The sequence below is a fragment of the Ursus americanus genome, chromosome 3 (genome assembly GCF_024610735.1).
Source record: "Ursus americanus isolate L20-20 chromosome 3, mUrsAme1.1.p, whole genome shotgun sequence".
NCBI classification, from domain to species: Eukaryota; Metazoa; Chordata; class Mammalia; order Carnivora; family Ursidae; genus Ursus; species Ursus americanus.
This window is the reverse complement of record NC_142129.1, coordinates 51,700,259-51,722,555: the sequence shown is the minus strand read 5'-3', so window position 1 is coordinate 51,722,555 and position 22,297 is coordinate 51,700,259. Positions and strand designations below refer to the sequence as shown.

Below are 22,297 nucleotides of genomic sequence, written 5' to 3'. Positions count from 1 at the left end.
AATAATTGGAAAAGGGCAAATAACACAAGCGCAAGAATATATCTTTAGGTCCTTCTATTATTATTTATAATAGGAAAAAAATTAAAAACCTAAATGTACAACCAAGAATTAGGTAAATAAAGTGTACAGCATATATAACTAATACAACTGATGATGCAGATCTGCATTACTGACATGAAAATAAATCCTATAAAAAGTGGATTATATAGAACTACAGTAATCAAGACTGGCGTACACCAATGGAGTCTGCTCAGTGCAGAGTAACAGAGAACCCAGAAATGCAGCCACACAAATAAGCCCGGCTTACTTTTGACAAAGGTGCAAAAGTGATTCAGTGAAAGAAAGATGGTCTCTTCAACAAAGGTGCTGGGGTAACGGACATTCCAAAGCCAAAAAACAACCAAAAAAACCCTTGACCTAAGTCTCACACCTTACACAAAAACTAACTCAAAATAAATAATGGATTCAAACTTAAAACACGAAACTATAAAACTTTCAAGGCAAAAAAAGACAAGAGAAATCTCTGAGATCTAGTGCTGGATGAAGCGTTCTTAGACACACCCCAAAGACATGATTCATTAAAAAATTTAATAAATTGACTTTTCCCAAATTAAAAACTTTTGCTCTGTGAAAGACTTTGATGAGAAAATGAAAGGACAAGCTAGAGACTGGGAGAAAATATTTGCCAACCACATATCCAACAAAAGACTGATATCTGTAATATGCAAAGAACTCTAAAAATTCAACTGTAAACCAACAATTCGATTACAAAAAGGGCAAAAGACATAAAGAGACATTTCACCAAAGATGACATTCAGGTGGCAAATAAGCAACCTAAGATGACCAATATCATTAGCCATTAGGGAAATACAAAAAAGTGAGAAAACACTTCATGCCTATGGGAATGCCTAAAATAAAACACAGTGATGATACCAAATGCTGACAAAGGCACAGAGAAGCTGGATCACTTACACGGCGCCAGGGACAATGTAAAATGGTATAGCCAGTCTGCAAAACAGTTTGGTAGTTTCTTTAAAAACTAAGTATGCACTACCTAACAACCCAGCAATCGTACTTGTGGGCTTTTATTCCAGAGGAATGAAGACTTAGGTTCACACAAAAACCTGTACATGAATGTTGGCAGATGTAGTTTAAGTCATAGTAGCCCCAAACTTAGAACAATCCAGATGTCCTTCAATGGGTGAGTGGTAAACGTACTGTCATACATTCATATGATGGAATCCTATTCAGCAATAAAATGTAATCAACTATTGATGTCCAACAACCTGAATGAATCTCCAGAGAATTATGGCAAGTGAAAAGAGCTACTCCCAAAAGGTTATATATACTGTATGATTCCATTTATTTAGTATTTTTGAAGTGACAAAAATTACAGAAATAGAGAACAGGTTAGTAACTGCCAAGGGTTATGGAAGGAGGAGCAGAAAGAAAGTCAGTGTAGCTATTAAAGAGAAACAAGAGGGATCCTTCTGGTGCCGGAAGTATTCTGTATCAGTGTCAATACCCTGGTTGTGAAACTGTCCCATAGTTTTGCAAATGTTACTGTTAGGTGAAACCGGGAAAAGAAAACATGGGATCTCTATTACTTCTTATAACTGCCTGTGAATATATGATTACCTCAAAATAAAAGAGTGCTGACAAAATGATCCCACTTTTATCAAATCTGCAATATTAATATATAATAATATAGTATCTACATATTAAAAGGGAAATGTCTGGAAACAAATACAAGAAAAGGAACGGTGGTTATCTCTGTTGGTGAGATGATGGCTGATTTTTCCCTTTCTTCATACATTCATGTGCTACCGAAGTTTTTGCGTTGCGCACACTACGCTACGATAGTAAGAAAAAGAACAAAACTAATTTTATTATGAAAAGAATATATGCTAGCTGTATATTTTTTCCACTGAACATTTTACTATATTAATTCTTCAAAATATCATTTTAAAGTTATTTAAACATTCCATTACATTGATTAATTTTATTATTTCTCTACTACAGGGACTTAATGATTGTTTCTAATTTCTTATTATTAAAAAAAAATGCAATAGAGTCCTTCTACCTGAATCCTCACATGCATCTCTGATTCTGTGCTGCAGCTGGACCTCCAGTCAATGGAGTTACTGGATCACAGAGTTAGGGCTTCTAGAACACACTGAAACATTGCTTTTCTGTAAAACTGTGATTTTATGTCCCCACCATTAGTGTACGTGTGAGACACCGTTTCACTCTGTCCTGAGCAGCTGCCAAAGCTGTGTTCACACTCTAAGCTCCATAGATCAACTGAGTAAGGAAGAAAGATACATAACTTTATACAATCACATCAGGATTTAATAAAATTAACTCCACACCCCAATCTTTTATTTTGCACGCTCTAACATGTGTAGGTCTTACTTACTTCTCTTCACCTCCAGAAAGTTCGAACTTCTTAGCCTGATATCCCAAATCCACCTCTTTTTGCCCTGTTCACTTGGCTCCAGCCACTCACACCTCCTTGCCATTCCTCAAACACACTTTGCACACCTGTGCCCAAATGCTCTTGTTTGGATGTCCACAGGGCTCACCCTTCACTGACTTCAGGTCTTTATTCAAATGTCCCCTACCAGAGGCCCTTCCAGCCCACCCTGTGTGAATTAGTATCCCTCTTCTCCAGCCTTCCTATCTGTATTTATTTGCTCTATTTTTCTCCAGCAATGACACATTGTAGGTTTATTATTTCCCTTCCTTCTGAAACTTAAAAAAAAAAAAAATCCTACCCTCTATGGCACTGCCTTTTCCAACTCATACAGACTGTAAGTTTTGTCTCCTGATAACAGGAGTGAAGAACAGCTCTAGCACAATTTATTTCTATCTAGGCCCCCTCTCCAAAAACCTTTATATTGATGTCCTTTCCTCCTCTCCCTATGCTAACAGCCACAATCTAATGCCGGCACGAGGAGCCCTATTCACGCTGCCCTCTCTGTTCACCACCCTGGGATCAAGATGGCTGTTCTTTGCAGCCTCCTCTCCACCTTTATAGCGTACAGTTTCTGTGTCCTCTCCCCCAGCCAAATCAACAAAGACAAGAGATTACATATGAAAAGCTAATTCATGCTGAGGTGGGTTTGGTTCAAAAAGTAACCGAGGGAAAAGCAAACTCTTAGAGTTTCTAAGTGGAAAAAGAAAGACGTAAAATGCATGGTTTGTGTTTTCAAGACATTTCGGTTCCATTTATTTCTTCGATTTTTGTCATGTCTTTGATGTTGTCATGGTCTTTCTGCCTGAAAAGTCTTATTCCAGTTTACCGTTCTTCAAGCAGCATCTCCCTTCAGTTTGTCATTCTCTTCAGCATTGACCTCCCCCTCTGAAGAGCAAACGATGCGTCCTTCTTACCCTCCTCTTAAGTGTTTTTCTACCTCAGTGAGTCTCCATCTCATACTGAATTCCCCAGAGTATGGCTTTCTCTCCTTCAAAATTTATCTGAAAGCTCCCTTTTCCTCTCCACATATCGCTTCTAGATTGTGTCCTACAGGTATCAGGGATCAGATCCACACAATGAGTCCTACATAAAATGCTTGCTTTTAAATGTCATTACGCAATTATTTTTAGAAGAAACTACTTGGAGATGAAAAACAGACCTTTAAACAAAGACCACCTTTGTGTTATTTTCCGCTATCATTCTGACAAGCAAACGTGGCTTGCTTTCTTGGGTTGTGTACTTAGACTTTCTTCATGGTTGCAGTGGACTACAAATGTACTTCTTATTTTTAATTTCATTTTTCCTTGAAATATGAAATAAATTAAAGCAAAGCAGTGACATTTTAAGGAACTATACACAATAGCCTGTGCTATCCCAATGGCAGAACAGATAATTTTGAAAACAAACAGTGATACTTTTCTGCATTCTGCATCAAAACTTCCTGATATACACTCAGCCCCAGGAAAGACTACTCACCAGATTTCCTTGCTTTCAAAGCAATAACAGCTGCTAGTTCTCTCTGCACCTAGTAAGAAATTAGGGGGAAAAAATCGAATTAGAAAAAGAAAACTGTGGTTATCAAAAACTGTACTTTGTGGTTAGCTATGCACCGAAATTAAGAATTACTGCAATGAAAGTTAAGTTTGCAGTCACGTTTTGGGGTTTTGTTTGTTCTTAGTATCAGGGAACAACCTCTGCATAGGAATTTTAGGCCAAAAATCTGGAAGAATCGTATCGACTTACTTTCAAAAGAAATTAGACAGTTGCCAGAATGTATACACTGTAAAACATTGGTATTTTTGCTACGATGATGGGAAGAGCCTCAAAATTTCAACTGTAAAACATTTAGAAATAACGCAAATAACCAATTATTAAAACATGTATGATACCTTAGCAAAGATACTAAATACTATTTAAGCCCTCAAAGTTTCTAGCTTATACAGAAATTCTCGAAAAATTAAATAGGTGATCCTGGTGTGACTGGATCTCTACTCAAACACAATCAATGCTCACTTGAAGTCTGACAGGTTTACAGCAACCATTTTGGAAAATACGTCCCAGAAAATCAAGTGCCATTGACTCACAGGGTAGGTGAAATGGGAACAGACAAGACGACCTTTAAAATCCTCAGGGCCTTCAACCCCACTTATTTGTCCACATTTCTGCTTGCTCACTCTCTCTCTCCACCTGCCCCCCACCCCAACTCTGAATGCTTAAATCCGTTCCTAAAAGCATTCCCAAAGAGGAACATAAACGGAGACAAAAAAGATGACCGTACTCACTTTCAAAGATAAGATGAAAAAAAAAAAAAAAGATACCATGAAGATAATCTTTGGGAAATCTATGTTTAGCAGCAATAAAAATTCCATAATGAACAAGCTCATTCCTCTCTAGGACACAGTCTTCAAAGCTTAGAAGTACATGTGTGTTCGGGTGTTTGGAGGTGCTGGTGAGTCTGGAAGCATCCTGCAGCTTATTATACCAATGACGATTTACAGGGAGAACACACAAGTTCAACATTACATAAGACTTGCTTTTGAAGTTAATCCAATTAATATTCATTTACTTGACGGCAAGAGTAGATCTACGTGCTAGACTCTGGGACCCCACTGCGGACTGCTCTCACAGGGGCCAGGACCACCGCCCCGAGGGAGGCAGCTTCCCTCGCCACTGCTTTACTGCCGGTGTTTTCCCCGCCTGGCTAATAGGCAAGCCATGCAAAAGGGCATACTCTCCATTTAGCCCATTCTTTGAAACCTTCAGACTCTCTCTCTCCGGAAAATTATACAGCAATGAGGAGGCCATCAGTCCCTCTCCAACCCTGGGAGTGTCAGCTCTGAAAATGCTCATGGTAGGAAAATTTGCAGTTGAACAACATAGGGAGAAAAAGAGGGCCATGGGAAGGGGAAGGGATACACGAGCACAGAAAACCTTTACAAACACTTGTACGGGTAGTCAAATAAAAACAGCCACTCACTGAAAACATCATTTATTGCATACTTTGTAGATTTGTAACGGTTTGTAAGGTTTACTGTACTATCAGCCTCTCTCTTCAGGATTTTCTTCCCTCACGGTGTCACAAATACTCGGGGCTGGGGGCAGAGAGGCAGACTATGAACATCCACTGGGATCTTGTCAACAGCTTCCTGATTTTACGACCTCTCAGGGAGGATCCCACCGCGGCTCAGGGCCGGGGAGAAAGCACACGTGGGAAAGGACGGCGGAGACAGATCCCTTCATTTGCTCACAGAAGATCAAAAACAGTCTTCCTCACCCTCCTCTCAGTTTCCATACTTGAAATTCTCTTCAGCAGATCTTCAGTTTTTCTTTCTCTAATTAGAAATGTCTCAAAATACAAAGAGCTCAGAAAAGGAAGGTATTAGATTCCCAACTTCGTACACCACCTCATCTTTTCAAGGATGTAGCGGGGCAAGAAAGGGAAGAAGGGGATGCGTGCGGAAAGGACACAACGTTTTGGCAGAGCTGGAAGGAGGGGAGAGAGGGCAGTGAGAGACACAAGAACTTCACAGGTGAATGTAGAGGGAACTTAAGTTAAAAAAAAAAAAACGTTTTAAAGTAAATGCAGTACACAAAATCCCGAGTGTCTGCAGTCAGGGAGGATTTACGAGCGTGTTATGCGGAGTGGGGTGTGGAACAGCTTCTGTGTTTCTGCCCCAGGCTTTTGACAAAACCCCAAGGGCAGGTATTCTTCCTATAAAATACAAAGGACAACGGGCTGATCAAGCAAAAACATAAACTAGCTAAGATCTTATTACACGTTCCGACAGCATCTTTTTTTTTTTTTAAAGCACACTGTCAAGTATTTACTTATTTTCAAATGAATGACTAATTCCTGTCTTCTAGAGGAAAGCTGCACGGAGGCAGGGACCCGTTTGTCTTTTAGGGCATTATGCACAGCAATCACCAAAAACCACACACTTGCCCACAGGAAGTGGAAGCATGCGCAGCTTTAGGAAAAACTTGGAGAGGACCTAGGGGGAGAGAAAAATGTCAGGAGAAGGCATTCCCCACTAGTAAGCTACTCCCAGGAGGAACCTTCAGAACAGAATATTAGAAGGACTCAGGGACTCCTCTGCCAATAATTACTTTTATATTGAAAACCAAAACTGTGAACAGCTGCAGAAACAGAAACTAGAATTTTCTAGGAGGAGGTGGGCACTGAACACGAAGTCCCGGGTTCCGGCACCTGTGAAGCCTTCAGACGGCCGGGATCCTGGCCCACATCCTGACAACTTCCTGACACCCCGAGCAAAAGCCGCCCAGCCCTAAGCTGCTCGGGAACTGCTGACAGTCAGGACCTGTTTGAGATAATAAATGTGTCGTTCTGAACCACCCATGTTTGAGGTAGTTTGTTCTACCGAGAAATCTTTTATAAGAAAATGACTATTTTTCTACTTGATCTACTCGTGTTGTTGGTTAACCTTAGTTTCCCTGTGACTGATATGAACCCCCTTCTTAGATCAGGCTCATGACACGTACGTATGCAGAGCCGAGAGCCACGTTCTGATATTGGCCCCTGTTTTTATTTAGCGTGGGTGCTAACCCCGCCTCCGTAAGCAGAAGAAGGGTACATTATTACCTTGGCCTTCCCTGTCACCAGCCTTCCCCGCTATGATCTACAGCCCCTGCGGCTAGATGTACTTGAAACTTTTATCCATTTCAGAAGGGTGTCCTATCTATCTCACATCCTCAGGGAGGTCTGGGGCAGCAGCTCGTCATCAGAAATCAGACACATGAATATATGTCTGCAGTGAAATGTGTAATCATTCATACCAAACGAGACAATGGAAGCTTCGGGAGTTTCACGATGTATGTTCAGCGTAGGTTAGGTTTTGTCACCAAGTACGGAGAAACTTGTTTTCCAGAGCCTTTGTATTTCACAAGTGAATAAAAGATGGTAAACCTCTACAAACTGTTCACTAAAAGCTTCTCTCCCTCATTTTTTTCCCCTTGTGTTTCCTCTTGTCAAATACCTCTGGAGTCACTGCTTTATTAAAGAAATGGTTTCTTTAATGAGCTTGGATTTTCATCAATCTATTTCAGCCGTTCCCAAGCCTGAGCGCACATGAGAATCACTTGGGGAGCTTTAAAAAACTACTGACGCTGAGCCCCCACTAAGTCAGACTGTCTGGGGGAGAGCCCAGGCATCAGTACTTGCTGCCGCTGTTGTTTCAAAGTCCCCAAGTGATTCCAGGCTGTATGCCGGGCTGACAATCACTGCTCTCTATTCGATAAGGTATCTTAGTTTTCCCAAGACTCAAACTTCTAATCTTATAATCATTTCAAATGGCAGTCCATCTTTACTTTCTATGTTGTTTCCCTCTAATTTAATTCATTTGTAAAGGAACATGGCCTTCCCTGTATTTTAGCTATAGAATTATGCTATAATCCAATCAAATGATAAGATTCAGTTACCACATCAGCAGTTTCACAGACACCAACTACTCCAGTACAAGGAAAACTGCAAGGACACTTTTTAAGAAGCTGAAACTTTAACTGAAAACCTAGTTTATGCAATATACAAGAGCACTAAATAATTAAAAACACATCTGTAGCTTAGGGTATACTTGCTTTTGTAAATATCTACATAGATAGAGTAATTAAGGGACTAAGAAGACATCCACGGAAACTTTCTCTCTCCCCTTGTTACCCATCAGAAACATGTTGCAATATTTTAAACTTCTTCAATCATCAGCAGGGCTGTTCACAAAATAGCCCTGAAATTCAACAAGAGTAAGAGCTGGTCTGTCTTCTAGCATTTTGTCTTGTCTTCTCTTTGGCGCTTTAATAGTGCCTTCAGCCCCCAAATCCAAATGCTCACGAAGTTGTTTTGTGGCAAAGCCAAGACCCAAGAGGCAAAAGAAAGTGTCCAATGCAAACTCGGAGTGTCAGGGAGCATCTCTGGGAGAGGTTAACTGAGAAGCCATAGAGGAAGAGGCCCTTGAAAACCAAGCTGGAAAGAATGAAGGTCATTTTGGGGGACAGATCAATTGTGGCAAAGGTCTTAGCTAACCAAAGTGTTGTCCTTACAAACTAACTTTGAATAAATCGCCAATTGAAAGATTTCCTGAAGGTTTTCAGTAAATCTATTTTAGAAGCATTTAAATTTTGATACCATGATAGAAAAGTTTTATAAACATGGAAACTATTTTCTCAATTTCCTACATTAAATATAAGAAGAAACATAATCCAATTCTCTTTCCTGTTCTATTCCCAAATATACTCACTTTTAAATGACTATAAAATCATAAGCTAGTAAGGACATTAAGAACTCCAGAAAGAAACCAATATATGCCTTAACACACTTTTAGATAAGACACAGACTGAGCAGTGAGGGTGGCTAGACCTTTGTCCTATGAAGGAACACCCATGAGCTAAGTTACAACTTCCTTTGTTCCTTCCTCAGAGGCCTGTTTCCTCTTTCCAAATTCATTATTTTGTTCCAAAGAACTAATATTGCCACAAGCCTGACACATGGATAATCTTGCGATTACCTGTTATTAGAGAACCAATAATTAGAAACCAATAATTAGAAAATTAAGAAAGTTATTTATACATTGGTCTAGACACTATTGCTCTCTACCTAACAGTTTATTTAACAAATAGCTGTTTTCCCAGTAATTGCTGTCACCACATCGAAGATGTATTTGTTAAGCATGCTAGGATGGTAAGAAATATGCTTACTCATCTATTTCAAGGCTATTAGGGATATTTAAAAAATCTTTTATGCAGAATATTCTGTAGAACATATACAGATATGCCTATTAATTTTATCAAAACTTAGACAACAGCTGACCGTTCAAAGACCAATATATATGTAGAAATGGCCTGAAAGCAACAAGACAGATGCTTTGGAAGAAAGTTCTCCACTTAAATTTTTACATTTGCTCTTTAAGTTGGCTATATGCACATACATTTGTTTTGACAGAGCTTCACATTAAAAAGAGCTGGTAGTTTTTAGGTGATCACAAGCATGGTGTGAGTTAACAATGGAAATGAGATTACTTAGAATAAATAACAATGTTTTTAGGAATATTACTAGAAGGATGACATTCAGGCCACAAAAAAACAAACAAACAAAAAAACTAAAACTGAAAGAATCCAGAAAGATCAACATCTGGGTTGTATTCGGTGTGGAGCACCATATGCTCAGGTTCATGAGGAGACAGTATCCACAGGAGGAAACTAGGGGACAGCCACCTCCTTGCAGCTGAATGCGCTGGGTGCAGCACTCTATTTACCTGGTCCTCTCTGTACAGTTGACACTGTTACCTATTCTCTTCTTAACCACCAGGATTTCATGACACCACATACTCCAGGCTTTTCTCTTTCTTCTCTGGCTGCTATTTCTTGTCTCCCAAGGCTCTCCTTTTCTTCTACCTTTAAATTTTGATGATCCTTAGTGAACTATCCTCAGCCCACGAGACCTTCTTCTCTTTCTGTTCATTCTCCATAGGTCATTTCATTTACTCCCAGGGCTTCAATTATATCTGTATCTCTAGGGCCACTCCAGGAGTAGCCTGAACTCAACATTTCCAAATGCGAAGTCACATTCTTACCACTTCTTCCTACCCCACATAATTGCTCCATGTCCCACATACCAGGTCAGAAAATGGTACCACCACGCACCCAGGGTCTCAAGCCAAAAAGTGAGGTGTCCCTGACTTAGCTCAGCCCACCATCTTTTCCCATTCAGACTGTTGTCTCTAACTTCTCTCTCTTCAAACCACATCATTCTTTACAGCAAAACTAATATTCTTACAATATAAATTTTACATTACATCTCTTGCTAAAAAACTCTTCAAATACTTCCCCGTGACCCTAGGACAGAGTCCAATGTCTAACACTGCGTATGTAGTATTCTTCTGATCTGGTTGTCAGTATTATCTCTATCTCCATTCCTCCTCTCAAAATCTATGTTCAAAAAAAAGTCAATGCTCCAGTCTTAGTAAAACAGAACCCTTGTAATTCTCTGAAAGGGCCATGTTCTTTCCTCAATTGGGCCTTTCCACATGTTCTTCTGTCTGGAATACCTCTCCAACTCCCCACTTTGTGTGACTGTCACTTACTTGTCCTTCAGGGCCCACCTTAGTTACTGTCTTCTCTTGAGTGCTACCCACCTCCCCCAATGGGGCCACATCCTCCCTGCTTATACCCCAATAACATTTACCTCAATTATAAGGCTATAACAGGCTAGTGAAATCTCCCCTTCAGTTGGGGGTCCCCAATAGTTTATTATAAGCCCCCTGAAATGAACTCCTTTACTCATCATTCTGACCCTGGTTCTTGGTACCACTCACAGTATGTACGTTTGTGGTCAAGGAAGAAGTGAAGTGTCTGTAGTTGCTGTAAAGAAGAAAAGAATTAGGGGGAACAGGATCATGAGCTTCAGATATTTGAAAAGTTGAAGGTAAAATTCAGACCAATGGAGTCAAGTCACAAAAAGGTATGTTTTAGTTCTAAGAGCTTTCAAATCATCAGAGCTATCCACCATGGAAGTGGTCTACCATGTGAGCTTCGGGAGAGGATGCTTTACAGGGGAAGGTAAAGATCAAAAGCACTCACACTAAAGGACTGTTCTATAGATTAGTTTTACCAATGCCTCCTTTCAAAATCATTCACTACCCAGAGAGAACAAGGCCTCTGCTTGCAGAGGCCTCCTGGAGGTAGTGGTATCTGTCAGCTTACAGTTGAAAAGTTGGTGATGTCACAGCCATCTAACCCCCCCAACAGAGATAAAGGTGGGACAAATCTTAAACAGATGAAAAATAACTGCTGGGGGCCTTTTCTTTGAAATCTCATCAATTTCATGACACAAATCGCAGGAGAAGCTACAGAGGTACTGGTTGAAAGAAATCTGAAAAGAGCAAGCTAACAGCACTACCATGTTCCCCGAAGAGCAGGTGTGTCTGCTCCTTCAGCCTTCAAAACTGCTCTTACAGCTTCTGATCAGTGATTTCCCCAAAGCCCTCACTGCTGGACAGCATGAATTTCTTGACGAATAAAAATATCATATATATGAAATGCATTTTAAGTTAACAATGATATGCTGGACATTCTGATTTTAGTTATAATAACCAAGAAAAATCACATGTTCACTTCATTTCTATCTTTAGTTTTTACGTTTCATTATTTTTTCCATTTTCTAGTAAGTCCAGAGCATTTTCAATCTAAACCACATTTAAATAATTCTTCAGTGGATTTAGAGTTTATTTAACAAAGTTATCCTTAAGGACATAATATAAGTTGCAAACTAATTTCTTTTATTCCTTATTACATGTCCATCCTTACATGGTAAAATGCCTTTTCTCTATCATTGTGCTTTTCGGAGGTAAAGTTCTCAACTGCGGCAACAGTGTAACTGTAACACCGGTCAGGTCCCAGAAATTCCAGGGGTCTCCTATTTGTATGGATGTTACATTAGAAACACCTGTAGTCAGATGAATTGAGATCAACTAAAACCCTTTTCAATCAGGAAGTCCATCTATAAAAATTGCAACATGGGAGGGCTCCCCGGAAGAACAGATTCAGAGCTTAAGATCCAAAAGCCTGAAATAGGAGAAGGAAATCTCCATTTATTTTATGTCAACTTTGGAAGAAGTTCTAGGATCGCCGTTTGTGGGGTGGAGTCATAGCCCTCTACACCTCAGAGGATTGTTTTAGACTCAAACTCGTTAACACCTAAAGCACCTGGAACAGTGCCTGGCACTATCATCATCATATTATTATTATAATTAATATAGTTGAGCTTACCAATAAATATAAGGATCCAGTCCTTAATTACTTTACTACTTCACATGCTTAAGCCCCTTCTTCCCACCTGAATTATACCCCTTGACAACCAGTGTTGCCCCTGCTTATCGCATTCTACCTACCTAGCCCCTGCTCCGCTGTGATGCACATAAAAGGACGGACGGGTTTCACTGAAAAGTTGTGAACACTGTTTAAAGTGTTTGTATTTTCTATATTTTAAGAATCAACTTGTAGGGGCGCCTGGGTGGCACAGCGGTTAAGCGTCTGCCTTCAGCTCAGGGCATGATCCCGGCGTTATGGGATCGAGCCCCACATCAGGCTCCTCTGCTATGAGCCTGCTTCTTCCTCTCCCACTCCCCCTGCTTGTGTTCCCTGTCTCGCTGGCTCTCTCTATCTCTGTCGAATAAAATAAAATCTTTAAAAAAAAAAAAAAAGAATCAACTTGTAAATGTCCACAGAATTTTGAAGATTTCATAAATGTACGAAGGACAGAATAAAGTTTTAAAAATTCACTTTCAAACTCCACAGGTATCCACAAACTGAACCAGCTCTGGCCTGGCAGCTTGGGATGTATGAGAGATTAATTGCACTTTTATGAACAAGGGATGGTGGCTATGACTCAACGAGGAAGGTGTGTTTATTTTGTATTTCTGCCACTGCAAACTACCACCGATTAACTGGCTTAAAATGACATCCACTTATCAACCATTTCCAAACGTCAGGAGTCTGGGTCTAGTGGGGCTCAACTGGATCCTCTGCTTAGACACTCAACGAGGCCAAAACCAAGGTATGGGCACCGCTGTACTCCTTACTGGCGGCTCTGGGACAGAAGATGCTTCCAGGCTTATTCAGGTTGTCGGCAGAATCTAGTTCTTGCATCTGTAAAACTGAGGCAGCTGTTTCCTTCCTGGACCCCGGCAGCCTGCCCCGAGCCCCCGAGACCTTTCTATGGTCCTCATACATTGGATCCTACTTTCACTTCCAGCCATGCCAGGGTCCAGCAAGGATTCTTTCTTACCTTCTCTTCTGCTGTTTCTCTTTGACTCCTGCCAGACCAACATCTCTGTCTTTAAGGGCTCATGTGATTAGACTGCGTCCATGCAGACAATCCAGGTCTGAAGCCTTAATTGTAACTGCAAAATCTCTTTTGCTATGTAATGTAATATTTGCAGGTGCCAAGTAATGTATTCATCTTTGGAAGACCATTCTCTCTACCGAAGAATAGTAACACAGATCCTCAGAGCCTTCCAAAAAATTATCCCTGGACACTTTTGAGGGCCTTGTCATAACTTGCCAATACTGCCTAGTTCTGGAACATGATTAACCTCTGAGCGAACCTCCGAGTTCACACAATAGAACCAGAAGACCTTAAGAACCAGTCTGAATGAATTTCTCAATTGCTAAACTATGCAGCCGTGTTTACCAGTACTGAATGATTCCTAACAAGTTAAAAATTAAAATACTATTTAATGTAACTTCATAGATCTCATTTCATAATACTGCTTAAATAAGAAGAGAATTCTAAAATCAAATCCCATACCCACCTTGCTGAGACCTATTTAGTAACTATGAAGTATTTTAAATGAAGATAATGTGGAAAATTGCTTTTTGAACCCTAAACTGTTACTTTAAATTAATGTGGACTCTTAATACTTCCTTTTTTTTTTTTTAAGATTGATGTATTTATTTGAGAGTGAGAGAGAGAGAGAGTGGGGGGAGGGGCCAAGGGAGAGGGAGGGAGAGAATCTCAAGCAGACTCCCTGCTGAGCCAGGACCACCCCCCCCCCCCAGCCTTGGGGCTTCATCTCACGACCCTGAGATTGCGACCTGAGCCGGAAATCAAGAGTTGGATGCTCAACTGACTGAGCCACCCAGGTGCTCCAATATTTCTTGTCTTAAACGCTCCATCTCTCTAATGTGAATGATAATACATCTTGCTCTGGGAGAATGAAATATGACAGTACATGAAAAGCATTAGCAGAATGCCTGCACAAGGTCAGAACTCAATAAATATTAGCCAGTCTTAGCCTTTCACCCATTTCTCACTTGGTCTTCATAAATCAACAGCATGCTAATAAATGACATCTGCAAGCAAGTTTCTTTAATAATTTCCCCCACACAGAATTTCATCTCTACATTGTTTATAACAGCAAAAGATTGAAAATAACCACAATGCCCAGAACAGGACATAATGAAAAATCCATGGAACATGATACTTTAGAACCACAAAAATGCCATAGGAGGAGCTTTTCAGCACTGAAAACATATTCGGTGAAAAGTACAGACCACAAAATAAAAGGGTCTTTTTTTTTTTTTTTTTTGTAAAAAGTATACATACAAGAAAAATAACCTAGGAACTAATAAACACTTAAGTTAATAATGAGTTACTAATGAATGGTTCCATTATGGAAATTTTTTTCTATTCTGGAATTTTTTTAAATTGCAAAGTCGTTATGTTCAAACCAAACAATCCAAGTGTCAGATAAATAAAAGAGAACTGCAAACATAACCACAGTAAGGACAACTCACTACCAGCTTTACCATGATTTTGACATTTACAAATATAGCACTGGAATTCACATTATCTCTACCACATATTCACATAAAATTTCATTATATACTTAAGCTCTAAACAATATAAAATAACAGGAACTAAGTCAAAATCTACCTTATTCAATCATCACCAAAAACTCAAGTAATTTTCACTCTTTTATATGCCTCGTGGTCCTTCTGCATGTATGGACATAATGTATAAAGCTATAATGTTGCCTTAAGGATGCAAAATTGCACTTCCTCTAAGCAACTATAAGATGTTCTATTTTAAACAAATGCACAAAGCAGCGGCCAATACGAAATGTTCATGAATCATCCTTTTTAAACTCTTTCAACTTCCCTCAGATAAGACTTCACAGTAACATTTTACAAACCCATGACTCTCAGCATAGAAACTGATAGCTGAATGGTGTATTTCCATTCCTTGTTGATTAAAAATGTCTGTTTTCTATGTGTATTGCATATCAAAATAATTTTCCTCACCTTGGGAAGAGAGAACCAAATACCATAATATACATGAATGCACACGTGTACACACACACACACACACACACACACATACACACACTTCTATTCAGAAGGGATTTGATGAGACCTGTTTTATTCTTGAATGGGTTCTATACACCCACACCTTTCTGAACAAACGCTTTTAAATAAATGTCCCCTCACTGGCATCATTTCAGTAGGCAAAAGAGCATGTATTATGCTGCTCACCAAGGCTAGAGTTAAATGACCACATAATCTGAGTATGGCAGATGGTTTCTTTAGAAATAGAGATAACTTAGTAATTAATGTTAAAACGTTGTGTGTGTGTACATGTGGCATTTCGGGATCCATTCCCAGGATGAAGAAAACCATTTTGATGTGCAATAGATACAAAACACATAAGCATTTTTTATGGACAAAGGAGAGTGATCTACTATTCAGCGGCCTCTTCAAGTACTGACAGTCACGGCTTGGTGAAGCGTCACTGTGAGGTCCTCCCTGAGCAAAACTGCAGCTGTCCATGCGGTTCCCGAGACCTACAATCCATAGCCCGAGGCCCTGTGGACACTCTAGTGGACGAGGGTAGCTCTAAAGAATAACGAGGAAAGGTACTGACAAGTCCCAGGGCTCCTTATAAATAACAAGAACAGTGAATACTGTGCCCGAGATGTGCTACAATTCCTCTGGTGCCTTTCTGATGATCTTTGAAACCAGGTCCGTCTTCTCCGGCCTCCCCTGACACTTTGTCTCAAAACTCAATCTACTTGGCCTTTCCCCAAATCACACAGTAGCTCTTAAGCCCCGGGAAAAATCGGAGCCAAGGTAAGGATTCCAAGTAGGAATTTTATGTTCCCTACAGATAAGAAACATAAGGTAACAAGATGTTCACGATTCTGTAGCAGTCGGACAGGTTAGTCATTCCCCAGGGGATTAACTTACTTTTATGCTCTGAGCAAACATGCCTGCTCAGGTCTGTGATAGACTAAGAAAAGGGAGATTAACTACACTCCATTTCTCCGCTCCCCAGAAGGGGAGAGGCAGATAGCCAGGAAAAAGGGTGAGTGGAAACTAGCATTTCAGCGTTTTAAAAAATTTCTCTCTAAATATGGTAAAAATCATCACTGGGTTGTGCTCCCCATGTACTAAATGTGACTGAGTCTTCCCCACGCTCACTAACCTAAGATTATCTCCAAACCTTGCTAACTTGGCACACAACCTCTTAAGAGAATTCTAACTTTCTAAAGTTCATCAAAACCCAAATCCCATGCTATTTCGGCTTCCTGAACTGGTACCATCTTGAAAGTTTCCAGTTGAAAAAGCTGTCACTGTTATCTTCAGATACTACCGTCAAAAAGGGAATCCTCCAACGTCAAGTACCAAACCCCATGTGTAGATTCATCACGAAGGACAAATGCAGGGAATCCCAGCCACATTACATGCTTCCCAGACCCAGAAAGAGCATGAACAGAGTCCTGTAAAAGGCACATCCTTAGAGAAAATGACTGAGCTTCAGGTGAGATGGCAAAGGAGAAGAAATCCAAATAGGCAAAAGCAGAACACACAAACAGGCAACAGCAGAGGAAGGAGAGAGCAGCAAGACAGAGCATCTTTGAAAAGTCCGCATCCTTGAGTTCCATCAGGCACTGGATGATAGCTGCCTGTTTATGAAGATGCAGTTCCTCATGCCCCTGTAACAAGTATTTCCCAAGACAACTCTAAGGAAAAGACAAATTGGGAGAAGAATCAGACAAAGGCCTAAGTTCTGCACAGGTCTTAGTGAATGAGAGTAAACAAGATCTGTTCTACCCAGAAAGTAGAACCCCAAATGGAAAGAAAGTGAGAGCAAGACTTTAACTACAGGGGCACCTGGGTGGCTCAGTCGTTAAGCGTCTGCCTTTGGCTCAGGGCATGATCCCGGTGTTCTAGGATCGAGCCCCACATCGGGCTCCTCTGCTGGAAGCCTGCTTCTTCCTCTCCCACTCCCCCTGCCTGTGTTCCCTCTCTCTCTGGCTGTCTCTCTCTCTGTCAAATAAGTGAATAAAATTAAAAAAAAAAAAAAAGACATTAACTACAAAGAATGCTAGAAATCATGAGAGAACTTCACAGGTGATGTGAAAACTGATGGAGTTACATCACAACTTATGGACACTGAGCAGGGAAGAATGTTTTGTGACACTGATAATGGGCAGCAGGCAGTTATAACCATGTTTTTTGTTCCTAGAGAGGTGTTAAAAGAAATTTCATAGCAGGTTTCTTTTTCTCTAACACTTTCACTAAACGTTATATATCCTAGCATGCATTTTCACTTTGGAGGGGATTTACTTGCTTCAAGGTCTTCGAGAACTTGTAGCCGACACTCCATTTATAATTTGGGTTAGAATTTTTTTTCAGCTCAGTGGTATTTCTTAGAGGAGTGATACTGTACCCTACGAGAAGGAATTTAGAAATTCCATTAAAAGCATCATATGCAGAGCTTCTATGATAAAGTTGGATGAACTGAAGAAAATGAGCAAGGCGATAGAGCAGTAACATACAGAGAAATTGAAACTGATGAGAATGATAAACCAAATCAGCTTTTAGAGGGAATGTAAGGGAGTAAGAGTGTCTAGTTAATGGTCCCAGAGTTTTAGGTTTTGCCCTCTTCCTCACTGATCTTTCTTCCTAAATTCAGCACAGTTGATTTGTCATTTTTAAAAAAAGATTTTAAGTAATCTCCACACCTAACGGGGGCGCTCAAACTCACAACCCCAAGATCAAGAGTCACACGCTCTACTGACTGAGCCCGCCAGGTGCCCCTTGATCTGTAATTTTAATTCATCTCTCAAGATATGTCCACAAACTCCCCATCGCTACCACTACCAGGCTAGTGTTTTATCGCAGATGCTCAGCACTGTTCTTCTTCACCATCTAAGTGATGGCTGACTTCACTGGACCTAGCAGCGCAGCACGCCACACCACGTGCCCCCTTGTCCTTCTGGAAATGCCACTAATGTACCCATCCCACCAAACAGGCATCTAATACACATAAATCACAATGTAGCCTAACTTACATGACCTCAGTGGCTCGACAATTACACTCTGGGAACAAAATCACAAATTTCAGTCAAGCCCAGGGAAGGTATTTGTGTTTTCTTATCTCTACAGTTTCCACCATGAAAATTTAAAGAAAGAGAAACAGCCTGATTGGGTTTGTTTTGGAAGTCGGTCTTAAGTAAGCAAGAGATGGAGGCCCATAATCAGCTTTATCTCCTACTCAAAGATGTTCATGTTTCCATGTCCTATCTTTGAACGTTTCCCAAGTACGCTCTTCAACTGCCAGTCTCTCTGCGACTGGTCCCTCTAACTTTGGCCCTGACCTCTCTAAGCTTCAGATTCACATCTCCAGGTGCTTCTTGAACACCTGCATATTTTACATTTCTTTGTCCTCAAACTCAGCATGTCCCAACTCCATGTCTCCTTCCAGATATTTTACTCAACTTCTTAAGAGTATCATCACTTTTCCATTCTGACTCCTCTTCTACCTTTACCTAGTCCTACTGATTTTTTAAAAATTCTTTGTGCTCCTTTTTGAACTCATTTTTCTTTTGGTTCCCACAAAAAACACAATAAAGTGGGTTTTTGGCAGCCTCTCAATCAGTATCCCCACCTCCAACTCATCTTCTTTTTTCTCTTTTTTCTTTTTTTTTTTTTTCTTTTCTTAAGTAAGCTCGATGCCCAATGTGGGGCTTGGTCTCACAACCCCTAGACCAAGAGTTGCGTGCTCTACTGACTGAGCCAGGTGCCCCTCATCTTTCTTTTTTCTTACGTGTCTATTTCATTTTGTTAATCTGTTGTTCAAAAAGTCTTTCACTTTGCTTAACTAGGAGCTTCTTCTCTAACCAGTTGGCTCTTTCTACTTTCTCATTCCTCCATCTGCACACAAGAAACCCCACTGCTAGAGTACACGTCCTCCTAATTACCACATGTTCAAATCCTGACTGCCTTCCATGGTAGTTCAAGTCTCTTGGATGAAGCTGTTACTGCTCCTGAACCTACTGTCTATACACCACTATATTTTCAGTGCTCAGTTGCCACTCGCTTTGTACCTGAACTCTCTGAATGTACTTGTCTTCCTGGTATGACTGTAGGAAACATGTCACAGGGCTTCACTGCTTCTGAAACTATCCCAATAATATACTACATTACAAAAAAATGAGGCACAGTAGTTAAGGAAACATGATTAGGGAATAGAAAATTCTGAGTTCAGACTCTGGCTTTGCTCTTTTTGAGGTGAGTGACCTTGGGCAACTTACTTAACCTTCACAAGCCAGATAACGCCACCTATTTCATAGGGTTGTTGTGAAGTTTAACAGAATGTATATGTATGTGTATGTACAAACACACAGAATGTTTAACACAGTAACTGGTCCATAGTGAGTGTTTTCTAAACAGATGGCTGTTAGGACTGCACACAACAGGTACTCCTCTCTGGTCAATATTTTATACTGCATGCTCTACAGATTCAGTGCAATCCCTATCAAAACTCCAAAGGCATTTTTCACAGAAATAGGATAAGAATTCTAAAATTTGTATGGAACCTATAGAGCCCAAAAAGTCAAAGCAATCTTGAGAAAGAAAAATAAAGCTGGAGGCATCATGCTCCCTGATTTCAAACTGGATCACAAAGCTACAGTAATCAAAACACTATGGTATTGGCATAAAAACAGACACACAGATCAATGGAAGAGAACAGAGGTCAAAAATAAACCCATGCATATATGGTCAATTAATGTATGACAAAGGAGCCAAGAATATACAATGAACAAAGTATGATCTCCTAATAAATGGTGCTGGAAAAACTGGACAGCTGCATGCAGAAGAATCAAACATCATACACAAAATAAATTCAAAATGGATTAAAGACTTGACTGTAAGACCTGAAACAACATAAAACTCTCAGAAGACAATATAGGTGGTAACCTCCCTGACATTGGTCTTGGCAAAGGTTTTTTGGATCCAATACCAAAAGCAAAAAAGCAAAAGCAAAAATCAGTAAGTGGGACTATATCAAATTAAAAAGTTTCTGTACAGCAAAAGGAAACCACCAACAAAATGAAAAGGCAACTGTTAAATGGGAATATTTGCAGGTCATATATCTGATAAATATTTACAAGTCATATCTATCAAAACATATAAAGAACTAATATAAGTCAATAGCAAAAACCAAACAATCCAACTGAAAAATGGGCAGAAGACCTGAATGCACATTTTCCCCAAGAAGACAAAAGACGGCCAACAGGTACTTGAAAAGATGCTCAACAGCACTAATTGTCAGGGAAACGCAAATCAAAACCACAGTGAGATATTGCCTCCCACCTGTCCAAATGGCGGTAATCAAAAAGACAAGCAATAACAATGTTGGAGAGGGTATCGAGAAAAGGGAACTGTTGTGCACTGTTTGTGAGAACGTAAATTGGTGTAGCCACTCTGGAAAACAGTATGGAGGTGCCTCAAAAAATTAAAAACAGAACTACTATATGATCCAACAATTCCATCTCTGGGTATTTAGCCAAAGAAAACAAGAACACTAAAAGATATATGCACTCCTATGTTCACTGCAGCATTATTCACAACAGCCAAGATACGGAGATAACCTGTGTCCATCAATGGATGAAGAGATAAAATAGATGGGATATACACACACATGTGCATGCACACACACACACACACACACACATACAAACTAGAAAACTACTTTGAGATAAAAAAGAATGAGATCTTGCCATTGGTGACAACATGGATGGAACTTGAGGCATTTTGCTAAGTGAAATAAATCGGAGAAAGAGAAATAGCATATGATCTCACATATATGTGTAATCTGAAAACAATAATAACAGCAACAGTAAAAACAAGTGCATAGATATATGGAACAGATTGGCGGTTGCCAGAGATGAGAAGTTCAGGCGTCGGCACAATGGGTAAAGGTTGTCAAAAGGTAGACTTCCAGTAATAAAATAAGTCCTGGGATGTACTGTACTGCATGGTGACTACTGTATATTTAAAAGTTGCTAAGAGAGCAAATCTTAAAAGTCCACATCACAAGAAAAAATATTCTGTAACTATGTGAGGTGATGGATGCTAACTGCACTTATTGTGGTGATCATTTCACAACATATATACAAATACCAAATCATCAGGTTATACACCTGAAATTAACGTATGTTGTATGTCAAGTATGCCTCAATTTAAAAAAGGGTTAAATAAAAAACTACAAAGGTCACATTAAATATTTTTTCTTAACATGCTGTCAGGAGTCCATTTCACATGAAGCTTTATAGCACCAATCACTGTATTTAGTCAACAACTACTTTTCTAAGCTACATTCTAGAAGAGTAGGAAAGGCAACTTTTAACTTTCAAGCTGTGTGCAGATCCTAAGACCTGGTGTATGAAACTCTGTGAAAGATCAGTTTCATCCACGTATACAACCCCATCCAGCACGATTTTTAGCAATTACCATTTCCATAATGCAGTTAAAAGCACAACTGGAGAATCTTTGGGGAGGTTAGAAAAGTTTCCAAAAAGCCAAACCAATGGATAAAGATTTTGTCAGGATAGTTAGAGCCTGTCAAACACTAGGGCTCAATGATTAGCAACCATATCTAGCTTTTTCTATTAAGAGCTTTTCTTCAACTAACAAGGCAATTACCAACTCTGACTGTGGCTTCAGAAAACAACCGAAAATGCTGCAACCTAGCATGTTAGAAACCAACAACCTGGCCTTTTGATGGTTGAGGTAATTCTTTTTTTCCCCCCTTATGAAACATAAGGTCTTTTCTCCTTTGTGCGGTTACGGTTCCGGAACTTTCCACCAGGAATATCTATGATCTTGCTGGAGAAGCTGCACTGAGGATAGGAAGTCAATGCCATGTCTCCTTTTGCCTTGACGTGGGCCTCCCACACTGATGTGCACCCACAGAGCAAGCGTCTCTCTGCACTGCCACCCAAACTGCCTTCCTTTGAAGAC

At 40.0% G+C, this 22,297-nt stretch overlaps 1 protein-coding gene across 10 annotated transcripts in view; it reads right to left on the bottom strand.

Moving 5' to 3' along the window:
• RAPGEF5 (Rap guanine nucleotide exchange factor 5) overlaps positions 1–22,297 on the bottom strand; it is a 328,587-nt gene that overhangs the window by 140,462 nt on the left and 165,828 nt on the right. For all 10 annotated transcript variants that reach the window (XM_087860981.1, XM_087860984.1, XM_087860979.1 and 7 more), the window contains one exon: positions 3,956–4,004. In XM_087860981.1, coding sequence (XP_087717107.1) covers positions 3,956–4,004 — 49 coding nt within the window. The remainder of the gene's footprint in view (positions 1–3,955; positions 4,005–22,297) is intronic.